This window comes from Rutidosis leptorrhynchoides, chromosome 9 (assembly GCF_046630445.1).
Source record: "Rutidosis leptorrhynchoides isolate AG116_Rl617_1_P2 chromosome 9, CSIRO_AGI_Rlap_v1, whole genome shotgun sequence".
NCBI classification, from domain to species: Eukaryota; Viridiplantae; Streptophyta; class Magnoliopsida; order Asterales; family Asteraceae; genus Rutidosis; species Rutidosis leptorrhynchoides.
This window is the reverse complement of record NC_092341.1, coordinates 151,644,623-151,657,698: the sequence shown is the minus strand read 5'-3', so window position 1 is coordinate 151,657,698 and position 13,076 is coordinate 151,644,623. Positions and strand designations below refer to the sequence as shown.

The 13,076-nt window shown below is 34.8% G+C and overlaps 1 protein-coding gene across 1 annotated transcript; it reads left to right on the top strand.

Annotated features, from left to right (window-relative positions):
• Positions 1-921: 921 nt before the first annotated feature.
• On the top strand, positions 922-2,042 carry LOC139865646 (ribulose bisphosphate carboxylase small subunit, chloroplastic-like). The gene is made up of 3 exons (XM_071853724.1): positions 922-1,145; positions 1,299-1,433; positions 1,704-2,042. The coding sequence occupies exons 1-3, from the start codon at positions 975-977 to the stop codon at positions 1,932-1,934; spliced, it is 537 nt and encodes a 178-aa protein (XP_071709825.1). The 5' UTR covers positions 922-974; the 3' UTR covers positions 1,935-2,042.
• Positions 2,043-13,076: the final 11,034 nt, after the last annotated feature.

Sequence of the window (13,076 nt, the reverse complement as noted above, 5' to 3'; positions counted from 1 at the left end):
ATAATTTTCAAGAGTTCAATGATAACTTTTTTTCAAAATGAAACCATCAAGCATTTTTTGTATATGGATGTTCAACGCTCTCCGTTAAGAAATATCAATCAGGCCGCCCAACGTTTCATGTAAGCCCTGGAGGCCTCATTCAATACTTAAAACCCTAAATATCTAAGTATATAGATCGTGAGCAACACACATGTCACGTCGGCTTAAAGTTCAAAGTCGGTAAAGTATTTCTCGCATAAATCAATTAATGATAACAAGACACGTGTCTCCGAACAGTCCGGAGACCCCAGACGCCTATAAATAGCACACCTAGGCCATTACTTTTTGGACAAGTTGGACTTGTGACAGAGAACACACTTTCTCTCTCAAATAGTACTTTCTCACTCTATAACTGAACTTAGCGCAAAACTCTAGACGGACCAACTTATAGTTTGGCTCTGCAAATTGACTTAAGCCACCCCACTATTTCTACATCGTGATCCGGGTCTGAATGGTTGTTGTCCGGAAAGTAAACAATAAATTAAGAATCCACCACGCTAGAGAGTTTTAGATCCTGTACGTACTGATATATGTAGTAGCTAGCTGGAAATTGGTATTAATAGAATTCAAAGCGAAGTCTTCAATTAAAATGGAAAGTACTGACCAGGTAACATTTTTTAAAGAATTTCAATTTGTAACAAAAGTAAAAGAAAAGTAAAAGCATTATAAGACTCACCCACCGTCCATGTCTTCCTCTCCGTTAGAGAAGATGAGATAAGATTATAAAGCAATGCCAATTTGACACGTGTCTCATAAGGCATGAACCACACCTTGCAACGGCCATAATCGCTAGAAGTTAAGCTTGCTTTGTTTCTGTCCATTGGATAGATAGCTGCAAACCAATTGCTACATATAACAACCATTATATATAGAGCTATGAAACCAAAGTCCCTCATCAAATTTGCAAAGGCTAATCTTAAAGCAAAAGTACTAAAATGGCCTCCATCTCCTCCTCAGCCGTCGCAACCGTCACCAGGACTGCCTCCGCACAAGCAAGCTTGGCCGCTCCGTTCACCGGACTTAAGGCCAACAACTTCCCCGTTACCAAAAAGTCAAACGACTTCTCAATTCTTCCCTCCAACGGTGGAAGAGTACAATGCATGAAGGTATATACAACATTTTGCGTACAATAGTTGTTCTGCTTTAATAAAGCGGAACAATTATGTATATATTTATTTTGCCCTGTTTACCAAAACAGAGTAATTAAGCTGTTTTACGATATTAAGTTTTTTGTTTAATGTATGTTTATTATTATTTAGGTATGGCCACCATTGGGTTTGAAGAAGTTCGAGACTCTTTCATATCTACCACCTCTATCTAATGAAGCTTTAGCTAAGGAAGTCGACTACTTGCTCCGCAACAAATGGGTTCCCTGTTTGGAATTTGAGTTGGAGGTCTATTTCTATTCTTTTACACAATTCATTATTTTTTACAATTTAATTTACTTTCAGAAAATTGTTCAAGAGTTTCATATATTTCAAATCGTGAAAGCCACATATTATTTTAACAAGACATTAATATAACACAAAGGAGAACTCTGATAGTTAACAACTAATTTTATGAGTATACCGTTGTAGTTCTCTATTGCACCAAGCATTTCTTTGGTTGAAATAGTATCTTATTCTTCTTCTGGATGACGTATATATAATTTTGTAATTTTATAGCATGGTTTTGTGTACCGTGAACACGGTAACACCCCTGGATACTATGACGGAAGATATTGGACAATGTGGAAGTTGCCTATGTTCGGGTGCACCGATTCTGCCCAGGTGTTGGCTGAGGTTGCTGAGTGCAAGAAGGAGTACCCCCAGGCTTTCATCCGAGTTATCGGATTTGACAACGTTCGTCAAGTGCAGTGCATTAGTTTCATCGTCTCTAAACCAGCCGGCTACTGAGAATGTTCCAATTTATTGTGATGTATGCGAATACGAATTTCTTCTGTAAAAATAATTGATAAGAATCCATTTTGAATTTGGTATGAATGCATGGTTTATCAGTCTAAATCTCCTATGCAACATCCACTTATGGTTTTGTTTATTTTTACACTTAGATGCATATTTGAAGTAGCACAACAACTTGTAGTTTTTGACACTTTGAAAGAGTTTTTTACGTTTTAAAAATGTGAATATATAAGTTAGAAGCGTCAAAAAATATGACGTCAAAAATTTTGACAGAAATTTTTAACTGTTATTACCTTTTTGACACTTTTAATTATAATTGGGTATTCCTTTTTCACTCTTATAAGTGTCAAATGTTTTGTGACACTTATAGGTGTCAAGTAAATATCAAGTTATTTATGGCTTAAAGTGTCAAAAATAATAAAAGCGTCAACAAATGAATGTTTTTTCTAGTATAGTTAAAATATCAAACAATTATTCTGCTTGAGTTTCGAGCATATTTTGGTGTGTTATCCGAAAGTCATAATCTTGAATTTAGTAACAAAGAAGCTTAAAACTTTTAAAGATCTTCAATTTTTCACTAGATCTGAGTTGGTGCATCTGTCTTTAGAATGTCTTGTTTGTTCAGTTTGTTCCTAACACTTCTATTTTCTTTAACAAATTTGGATTAAGAATAGATAGTGTATAGAAGAAAAATTTATCTCAAAACAAAGTCTTGGACAAGTTCATTTTAGTAACTTGATAAATAAACCTCTCACATATTTATGTTTCGTTTTCATAACTTTCACTAAGTTTCCCATATTCAAAGGAAATTTGCACATGATCAGTTTTAGCTCAATTAAAGATTTCAATTTCTTTAGGTTTATTTTTCGCAAAAACTACATTTTAAGTACAGGATCACCCATGAAACATTTTGAATCTAAGCTACATGTATGGAAGGATAAACATGTGACAATCTACGAAGAATTAAATTGAACATTGAATTTCGTATCATCATTAACATTAAGTTACATCAAAGAAGGAATACAGTGAGCTACTTACATAATCTTCTAACTACAGTTTGAGCAAGAAGTAACTAACTTGTAACTAACTAATGACTAACAAACTCTAACTAGATTGTAACTAACTTAGAGCTTAAATACAATATGGGAAGTGAAGTATTTACATCTTCTATTGTATTGGATGGAAGTGATACTGCAAATGTTGTTGACTTTGTTGTTGACTGCAATGTTGCTGACTTCGTTGACTGCATTGTTGTGTATATCTTTACCCCCTCGCACGTTGGCAGTGTGTATGGATCACATATGTCAAACTTGGAGATGCATGCATGATGAGGAGATTTATGTAGAGCTTTGGTTAAGCCATCTTGTAATAACCCAACCCGTATTAAAACCGGCCCATAAATTTTTTTTCCTTTTAATACGCTTTAAATAACACTTTAGATCCCAATTGTTTTTCCATAAACATCTTTAATACAATAGAGGGTTTAATAACCTTAAAACATTTAATACATTAGTTAATTGTCCAAACGGACATACACGACCCGACGAGTTTAGTTTCCAACAAAAACCGAGCATGGTGATTTGGGACTACGCTACCCAAATCCTAATCGAATACAAAAGCAAGATCTTCTTAGCAACCTAGCCAAGATCTCTAATCCCCAAGCTTACCTGAGCCGCCAAGCATGCGAACCTATAAAAATATCAACAACGAGAGGGTAAGCTAACGCTTAGTGAGTGAAAATATACTACATACATATATATGCATAAAATGGACACGCCACAATAATAATCAAATAGCGCATACCGAAGCATCAAGGTATCAGGCAAGCTAAACCTAGCATTTCGTACATTCACTAAGCACAAGCTAACAACACCAACAATATAGTAAGTTCGCAAACAATGTTGTGAACAATGCCAATAAGCTACAACCAGAAGGTTAGCTACATCACGTCAATACAACATTATATATATATATATATATATATATATATATATATATATATATATATATATATATATATATATATATATATATATATATATATATATATATTTAACAACGTGTAAAACACCCAAGGTTAACCATAACGCTATGGTGCTACCGGCTCGTGGTTCACACCATACGCATTTGAGTCATACTCTTTTATAGTGCTACCGGCCTTTGGTTCACACTCGATGCTACCGGCACGTGGTTCACATCAATTATTTTATAGTGCTACCGGCACGTGGTTCACACTCGATGCTACCGGCACGTGGTTCACATCAATTATTTTATAGTGCTACCGGCTTGTGGTTCACACTCGATGCTACCGGCACGTGGTTCACATCCTATCACACACACACATTATGGCACTACCGGCTCGATGGTTCATACCATAACATTCACAAATAAATACGCCATATACACATACGTATAATTATTCCACTCACAATATTAACCCTTCTCCATTGGGGTTATATAATCCACATCACACGCCCATGTGATTACGTACACACAAGATGTACACCTCGTCAAAGGTGGTTAACCAAAACGCACAACCGTACCAATTGGACCTATACACAAGTCCATTAATCCACCTATATGTGAAGTGAGCTCTATAACCGAGGACCACTTCACCCGACCCGCACCCATCCTACACATACATATGCATATAGGATATTAACACTCACCTTGTCGCCTTGAAGAATGCTTCCAAGTAATCAGCAACTCATCAATGGAAAGTACCTATTCCATTATCACAAATTCAACAACACACTTAGATTGGATTTACAAACCAACCCAATTTGACACTTAGTGCAAATTCGACCCAAATGCACTTCCAAGGACAAACCGCGCTCAAACTAACTAATAATCACTAACACAAGTGATAATGGTCCTAATATGCCAATTAAACCCGAACACAAGTGTTAAACACTTATCGTTCTCAAAATCGCCCATAAACCCTAATTTTGACCCATAAGGTCAAAATCTCACCATTTACAAGTTTTGACACCAAAACACATTTAACTCGATTCAATACCTCAACTTAATCCATTTAAGTCTATAAACCGCAACGAATCGACATTCGGGTTATAATCATCAACAAACCCTAATTTTGACTCTAGTCAAAATTAGTCAACCAAAAGAACCCTAACGGTCTCCAAATCACCAATAATCACTAATGCTAGTGATTATATACCATTTACAAGTCTTAAACATGGTTAAATCATTAACCAACCCAAAACCCGCCTTTAACACTTATAAACCCGAATCTTGGTGTTAATCTCCAATTAACAACTAAATGGGTTCCATCTATGAATCATGCAATCAAAAGCCCCAAATTTGAATGATGAACACGAAAATGAAATTCGGAGTTAGAGCTTACCACTAGTATCATCGTGTAGCTAAGAACGAGGAGAACACACTTGTCAACTACGCCAAAAATCAACTCCCGATCCTTCCTTTCCAAAAATCCTTTTGAAATCAAATGGGTGTTTGAGTTTGAGAGGAAAAATGAAAAGAAAAGGGAAATTAAAATGAGAAATGAAATGAATGGATGAGGTTAAATCCTCAAATCTGGCTCAAACGCGAAAAGACCAAATTACCCTTGAACTTCATTTAATATTACAAGAATCTGGTGCCAGTTCGTGTAGTTTGCCGCGTCGCGGCCTTAAATGTCGCGCCGCGACATTTGACTAAGTCTGGGATCATTTTATAACTAACTTCTGATCTGAATTCTTTCGAAACGCCGCGCCGCGGCTCCATTTGTCGCGCTGCGACACAAAGCACGATCTGAGTAATTTTCTCCTCACACCAGACTTAACACCCGAAAATGTCCCGAACCCTTCATACGCCTATCGTACATACCCAATTCACCTATAAATCATATACGGGGAAAACGGGGTGTTACAACTCTCCCCCACTTAGACTCGATCACGTCCTCATGATCCTCGTCACTTAACCAAACGGACCACACTTCACGGTCCTCAAACATAAGTCCCAACCGACTTTTCTAGACAACTCTTCCCAGTGAATCACCTTAACGACTAAAGTCGTTACTCGCAAATTATAAAATTCCATAATTCTGAGCACTAGCACTAACTCAATCCCTCAGATCGGGAAAACTCAACCAATCTCGTACCGAGATATCAATTTCTTAGCAAACCCTTACCGAGTACGACGCTAAAAACAACCAGTCTAAACCTAAGGTCAACAACCTGAAACGATGAGGACCGAACCAAACGAATCCTTACGGATAACACCAATCACTAAACATCCCTTGTAGTGCGCAATACGACCAATACGCAACTATCGTAACATCATAATCCAACGGCTAAAACCGATAGCGCCCAAAACTACTATAGGAACGCAAATCTCAAGGTGTACAAAATCAACTATCGTCACACCCGTAACATCATGTGAGCGAAACACGGCTTTCGCCTCACTAATCATACAACATGGTCCTCACGACCCCACCATCGGCGTATAAACAACCGATAGTTCCCACAACATGGTCCTTACGACCCCACCATTGTTGTATAAAACAACCAATAGATCAAACATCACGAAGGCTGGCCGAAAACACACGCGCCTTAGTGAATCCGAACTACACGCGACTCCCTACCTTTACCACAACAACAATCGGGATTGGCCGAACTACACGCGCCTTAGTGAATCCGAACTACAAGAGAGTCACTATCCCGGAGGAATGACCGAACTACACGAGTCATTTGTGAATCCGAACTACACGAGACTCACTCCTCAATACAATGACCGAAACCACACGAGTCATTGGTGAATCCGAACTACACGCGATTCACCTCCACAATAAGATGACCGAACTACACGCGTCATCATGAATCCGCAAACACACGCGATCCACAATCTCAACACAGGAATGGTACTCGCATTTCCCACCGGTACTCGCATTTCCCGATAATGTTATACCATGCCGATATAACACTACTCCCATCACACACGCTCTTTTGGCCTCCATCACGACGAGTAGTGTAACATCGCGCACTGCTACACCATAGTGCTGTCACGACCCGGAAAATTTCGACTAATTTTGAACCAAACTCTTGATACGATTTAATATCTTTAACACGACAAGAAAAGTCTGTCAGGTTGAGTCTCAAAATTTTTGAACTGTTGTCATAAATTCATGTAACTTCGACCATTCCAACGATTCATGAACCTTAATGTGTATCCTTTATGAAAGTAGCTCTTTTGTTTTAGAAATCACATAATACATAAAGTAGTGTAATTAAATTTCTAAGATTATAATTAAAAATAATACTCATAATTATTTATATGAATAACAACTAGTAAACATATAGTAGTGCTACATGTTTGGTTTGCCACCAGTTAAAGAGCCAAATAAAAAGAGCACGAAATATCACCCGTGTAAAAACGGTCGACACATAATTACACAACTTGGGCGATTATAATTTTGTTGCATGTTTTTAAATGTATGTATTTATTCTTTGTTCTTCACTTTAATCACACACACATATACACTTGTCTATATATAAGGTGAGATAAGGATATATATATGCATGCAACGACAAAGTCTCATAACTTTTTCCTTGCTTTTTGATGTCCAACAAGACCATTATTATTTTTAATTATTTTTAACGCTACCGTAATTCTTAACCTTTAATATAAACAATTGCATACATTAACTTTTCTCACATAAAGACTAACACAATTTACTTCAATTATTTGCTTCTGTATTTAAATATCTATATGTGGGGTTTGCAATATGACTTTAGTAAGTAATGGGTTTGTTAGATGTTTCTTTATTGCATTCGACAACTCTCTATTCTTAATTATTTGAATGGTGTGTTATAATTAATCTAAATAATTAGTGGTTGTTATAAAATTAATTTGCTGACTTTTGGTTCTAGATTTATCGTATTGCAATCATGTTGCGAATTATTGAGCAATTATAATTAATGAATTCCTAAGCCTCCTACTCCATTTAAAGTCTATATAATTCAATTCATTTTGTATTTGGGTACCGAAACACTTTGATCATTTTACATGTTTATATTTCTTGGATTATTATATTATTTATTATTGATATTATTAATTATTATTAGTTTTATATTATTACTTTAATTTAATTAATTTACACCGTGAACTTTGTATAATGATTAAGGATGTGCTGTGATTTCCACTATCTATCTAATATCTCCTTTATGTATATATATATTACACATACTCATATATATATAGAGAGATAATTTGAGAACCTTGATCACCAACCCCTCTCCCATCTATCTCTTCTTCTTCTTCACAAACCTACGAAAATCATCACCTTCCACCAATCTTTCTTTCTATTTCACTACTGTTTTACAATCACCATGAACACCGGTAAACCCATAATAGAAATCACTACCACCGTCATCATGAACACCTATCATCCACAACCACCACAAGTACTATCGGTATTATGATTCTGTTTTCTAGATTAGTACACGCAAACAAGACCACAACCATCCTTATAACCTTTTGAACCACCACTTTAATCAACCTTCGAACTGCTTTTGCCACGGTTTGGTAACCCCCTTGTAGCCACTTTGGATGCTACCACGACGAAGAACACCATTCTCGGCCATCACCACTTCGACACCCATTTTTTTTATTTGTTATCATTTCTGTTTCTCATCAACGGCTACAACCATCATCACTACAACTATTTTACTGCACGAGAACTATATTGTTTCTGTTTAAAACCCGTCGCCAACCTCCACCATCAAGACCCGCCACTGTTACGATTTCTTGCAACCATCTATTCGCTTGATTGTTCAATTCACCGCTGTGTTTTTTTTTTCTTTTCTTCCTTTCTGTTTCTATTTGAACCTCGAGCACCACACAAAGACACCATAACTGCAGCTGCAAATGTTCCTGTCTCTGTCGTCACTTCACCACTTTCTTCTCCATTCACCACCACATTAAAACCGTTGAACCACCATTAAAAGCTGCTGCTAACAGCTTCTGTTTTTGCTCCTATTTCGAACCACAACAACCAAAATCCACCCACACCACCATCGATTCCATCATTAAACCCACCTGCATATTCGTTTTTCTTTTATGTTACCATCGTAATACCCTATTGCTATTGCTGCAGTACATATCCACTTCTGTTTCCGATTCCTTACGTTGATAAAAATCCAAAAACACCGAAACCCTATTTGCTACTCCGCCTACAGCTTCTGCGTGTTTGATTCAATCGAAATCCTTTTATGATTGATAATGGGCTTATGGATACAATTAAACACATACATGGACTAATTTCTATATTGGGCTTCTTTAATTAAAATGGGTTTTTGAATTGGGCTTTAAGCATCAATATATTAAAAGTATTAAACGTGTGCCTTAATTCAAAAACGTGAGTGTGGTTCATTGTCCTGAAAAGCGTGTTGTTAACAAGAGATCGCGGATTCGAGTCCCGTCGCTGGCAGATATTGGTTTTAGCCTTTTTGAGGTAGTTAACTTTATTATTATTATTATTATTGTTATTATTATTATTATTATTATTATTATTATTATTATTATTATTATTATTATTATTATTATTATTATTATTATTATTATTATTATTATTATTATTGTTATTATTATTATTAAAATTATTATTAAAAATATCATTAATATTATTATTAGTATCATTTATATTAAAAGTATTATCATTACTATTATTATTATCATTATTAGAAAGATTATCATATTTATCAAAATTATTATTATTACTATCATTATTATTATTTTGAAATTAATATTATTATTTTCATATTATCAATATTATTATCAAAATAACTACTATTATTATTGTAAAATAAAACAACTTTTAGTTATTATTATTATCAATATTATTTTATCAAATAACTATTAGTTAAATAAAGCTATATTTACTACATATAACATAACTATATTAATATTTTAATAATAAATATTAATAAATGTAACTTATTAGGGTTTTAATGAAACACTTAATTAAGATAACAATTATATCACTATTAATATGTAAATTCGTTCGATTACAATTATATGTGTTAATATATATATAAACTGATATAGGTTCGTGAATCCGAGGCCAACCCTATACTTGTTAAATGACGTCATATGTATTTTTACTACAAAATACAGTATGGTGAGTTTCATTTGCTCCCTTTTTAATTGCTTTTGCAATATATATTTTTGGGCTGAGAATACATGCGCTGCTTTTATAAATGTTTACAAAATAGAACCAAGTACTTAAAAATATATTCTACGTTGAGTTGTACCACTGGCATATTTCCCTGTAGCTTGGTAACTACTATTTACATGGGTATTGTAAACTCGAATCCTGTTGATAGATCTATCGGGCCTGAAAACCCCAACCGGACTGGAAGACCAGTATTCAACGGTTGCACAGTACTTCGTTTGGTTACTACACTTGGTACAGTGTAGGGAGATTTCATAATAAAGGGAATATGCGACGTTGATTAAATGTTAAGTATGGTTACCAAGTGCTCAACCACTTAGAATGCTTTACATACACTTGCGAGTGTATTATGTTTATGATTATGAAATCTTGTGGTCTATTATTATATTGAAATGATTGTTACGATAAACCTACGAACTCACCAACCTTTTGGTTGACACTTTTAAGCATGTTTATTTTCAGGTACGAATTAAGTCTTCCGCTATGCATTTGCTCATTTTAAGGACATTACTTGGAGTCGATCATCGCAATGGGACCAAATGTTGATGACTTCGTCCAGAAGAATTAGGACGGGTCATCACAGTTGGTATCAGAACGTTGGTCCTAGTGAACCAGGTGTTGCATTAGTGTGTCTAGCTGGTAGTTGTTTAGATGCATTAGTGAGTCTGGACTTCGAATTAGTAGTTGTTAGGTTATATTAATGAGTCTAGACTTGAACCTGCTCTGCATGTTAAAAGTGTTGCTTACCACCATTTGTTGAAAACTATCTACTTGTCATTTTCAGTCTCGACGCGTCTTATTGCAATTATTGCATAGACGGTGTACAGACAAATTCACATCCCATCACATTAAATCTTGTCTGACACGTTTCCTTAATTCTCTCTGTAATCTACGGGATCTTCTGTACTATACATAGATATTCTATGTAATTAGAATATCATCCGATATCTGAAAATCATTTCATATCGAAAAATCCTTTATTCACTCGTACGCAATGGAACTCACCACTAGTTCAAGTCCCTCGGATTCCGATATGGAGTCCCACTCCAGCTCCAAAATGAGTTCGTAGTCGACTAAATCAATGGAGACGAGAAGAAGGCGATCCTTTTCATCAACCAAATTTCCTTCCTGGCAAAGAACCTGAAGCACTTACCGATGAATCTATCCGAAACACCATTTTTAGCCTCATCTCCAGGGTAGCTCGTCACGATTATCTTCTATCTAAAATTCTAAACCTTATTCATCCTCTTGTTCAAACCGACAATCATCTCGGAATAATGGAAGAAGTCAACGAGCTTCGTGCCCGAGTTGTAGCCTTGAAAAATATGGTGCAAAACATACCAGCTTCGGCAACATCACCGGCACCAACAGTACCATCAGTAACAGCACCCGTACCATCAACAATCCATGACTCAACATCTCATTCTGCACCTCGAGTATAATCATCGTTCTACATGACGTTATACATCATTTTTCTTCGTTCGGCATAGCAATTATATAATCTCTAATGTTTTAGAGATTATATATTCTTGTTCTAACGGTAAATCAAATGAGTTTAACATCATATTGACTCATTAAATCCATGATTACATCTGAAGAAAATATATATGTATATATGTTTTCATAAAGATTGTAATTAAAAATTCTTTTGTACAAACTGTTAATGGTAAAAATATATTAACGGGTAGGTAATACCTGAGGAATATTTAAACTTCACATTAATAAATACACTGTACATTCTTTCAAATCTAACTCAACAGTCATTTACTATCCTACTTACATCCACAAGATATACGAATCCGTTCACCACAGTACAACCATTTTCATTCAATTTCATATTTGGATTTTGACTTATCAGGTTCCAACAAGTGGCATAATGAAGAAAACATTTGACAAAATAAAATTTGTTAGAAACAAACAAATTAACTATGAGAAATTTTGTTAAGAATTCATGCTAACTGTTCCTAGCTAATTGTTCCTAGCTAACTGATTACATTTTATTTATCGCAATTTAATTACCGCAATTTACATTCTCGCAATTTTATTTATAGTCATTTAGTTTCTGTTATTTACTTTACGCACTTTATTTATCGTCATTTAATTTCTGTTATTTATTTTACGCACTTTAAATATCGGGACACGTATACAAGGTTTTGACATATCATATCGACGCATCTATATATATATATATATATATATATATATATATATATATATATATATATATATATATATATATATATATATATATATATATATATATATATATTATTTGGAATAACCATAGACACTCTATATGCAGTAATGTGGGAGTTAGCTATACAGGGTTGAGGTTGATTCTACAATAATATATATAGTTTGAGTTGTGATCGAGTCTGAGACGTATACGGGTCACGATACGTATTAATTAATTCAAATATTATATATTAAACTATATATGAATCATTGGATTGTTAACTGTGGACTATCGACTGTGGACTAATAACATTGGACAATTAAAATGAATTAAAATATTGATTAGAACATATGAAACTAAACAATTCTTCAAGTTTGCCACTTGATTTCATCTTAAACCTCATTTGAATCTTGAGATTCCAATCCATGTTCAAATCTTTCATGATTCTTGAAAGCACCTCGATCGGGAGGATAAATCAACCGCACTTCATCTACGGAAGAAAAGATTGATACATATAAACGTTTAACACGTATCTGTACTAGCACCTTTGGTGTGGTTATTACCGAAAAATTACTTTACAATCCCTTTTCAAAGTAGCCAATTTTGTCACAGCTTCAGCAAATCGACTCCGACTTTTCATCTGAAACACCCTTATTATAACCTTGATATATATGCGTACTCTTTATTGTTACTGGGGAACCTTTTATATTCCACCATATTACCATCAGCGTTTAATCATCTAAAAACACAATTCTCTTGAAACCACCTC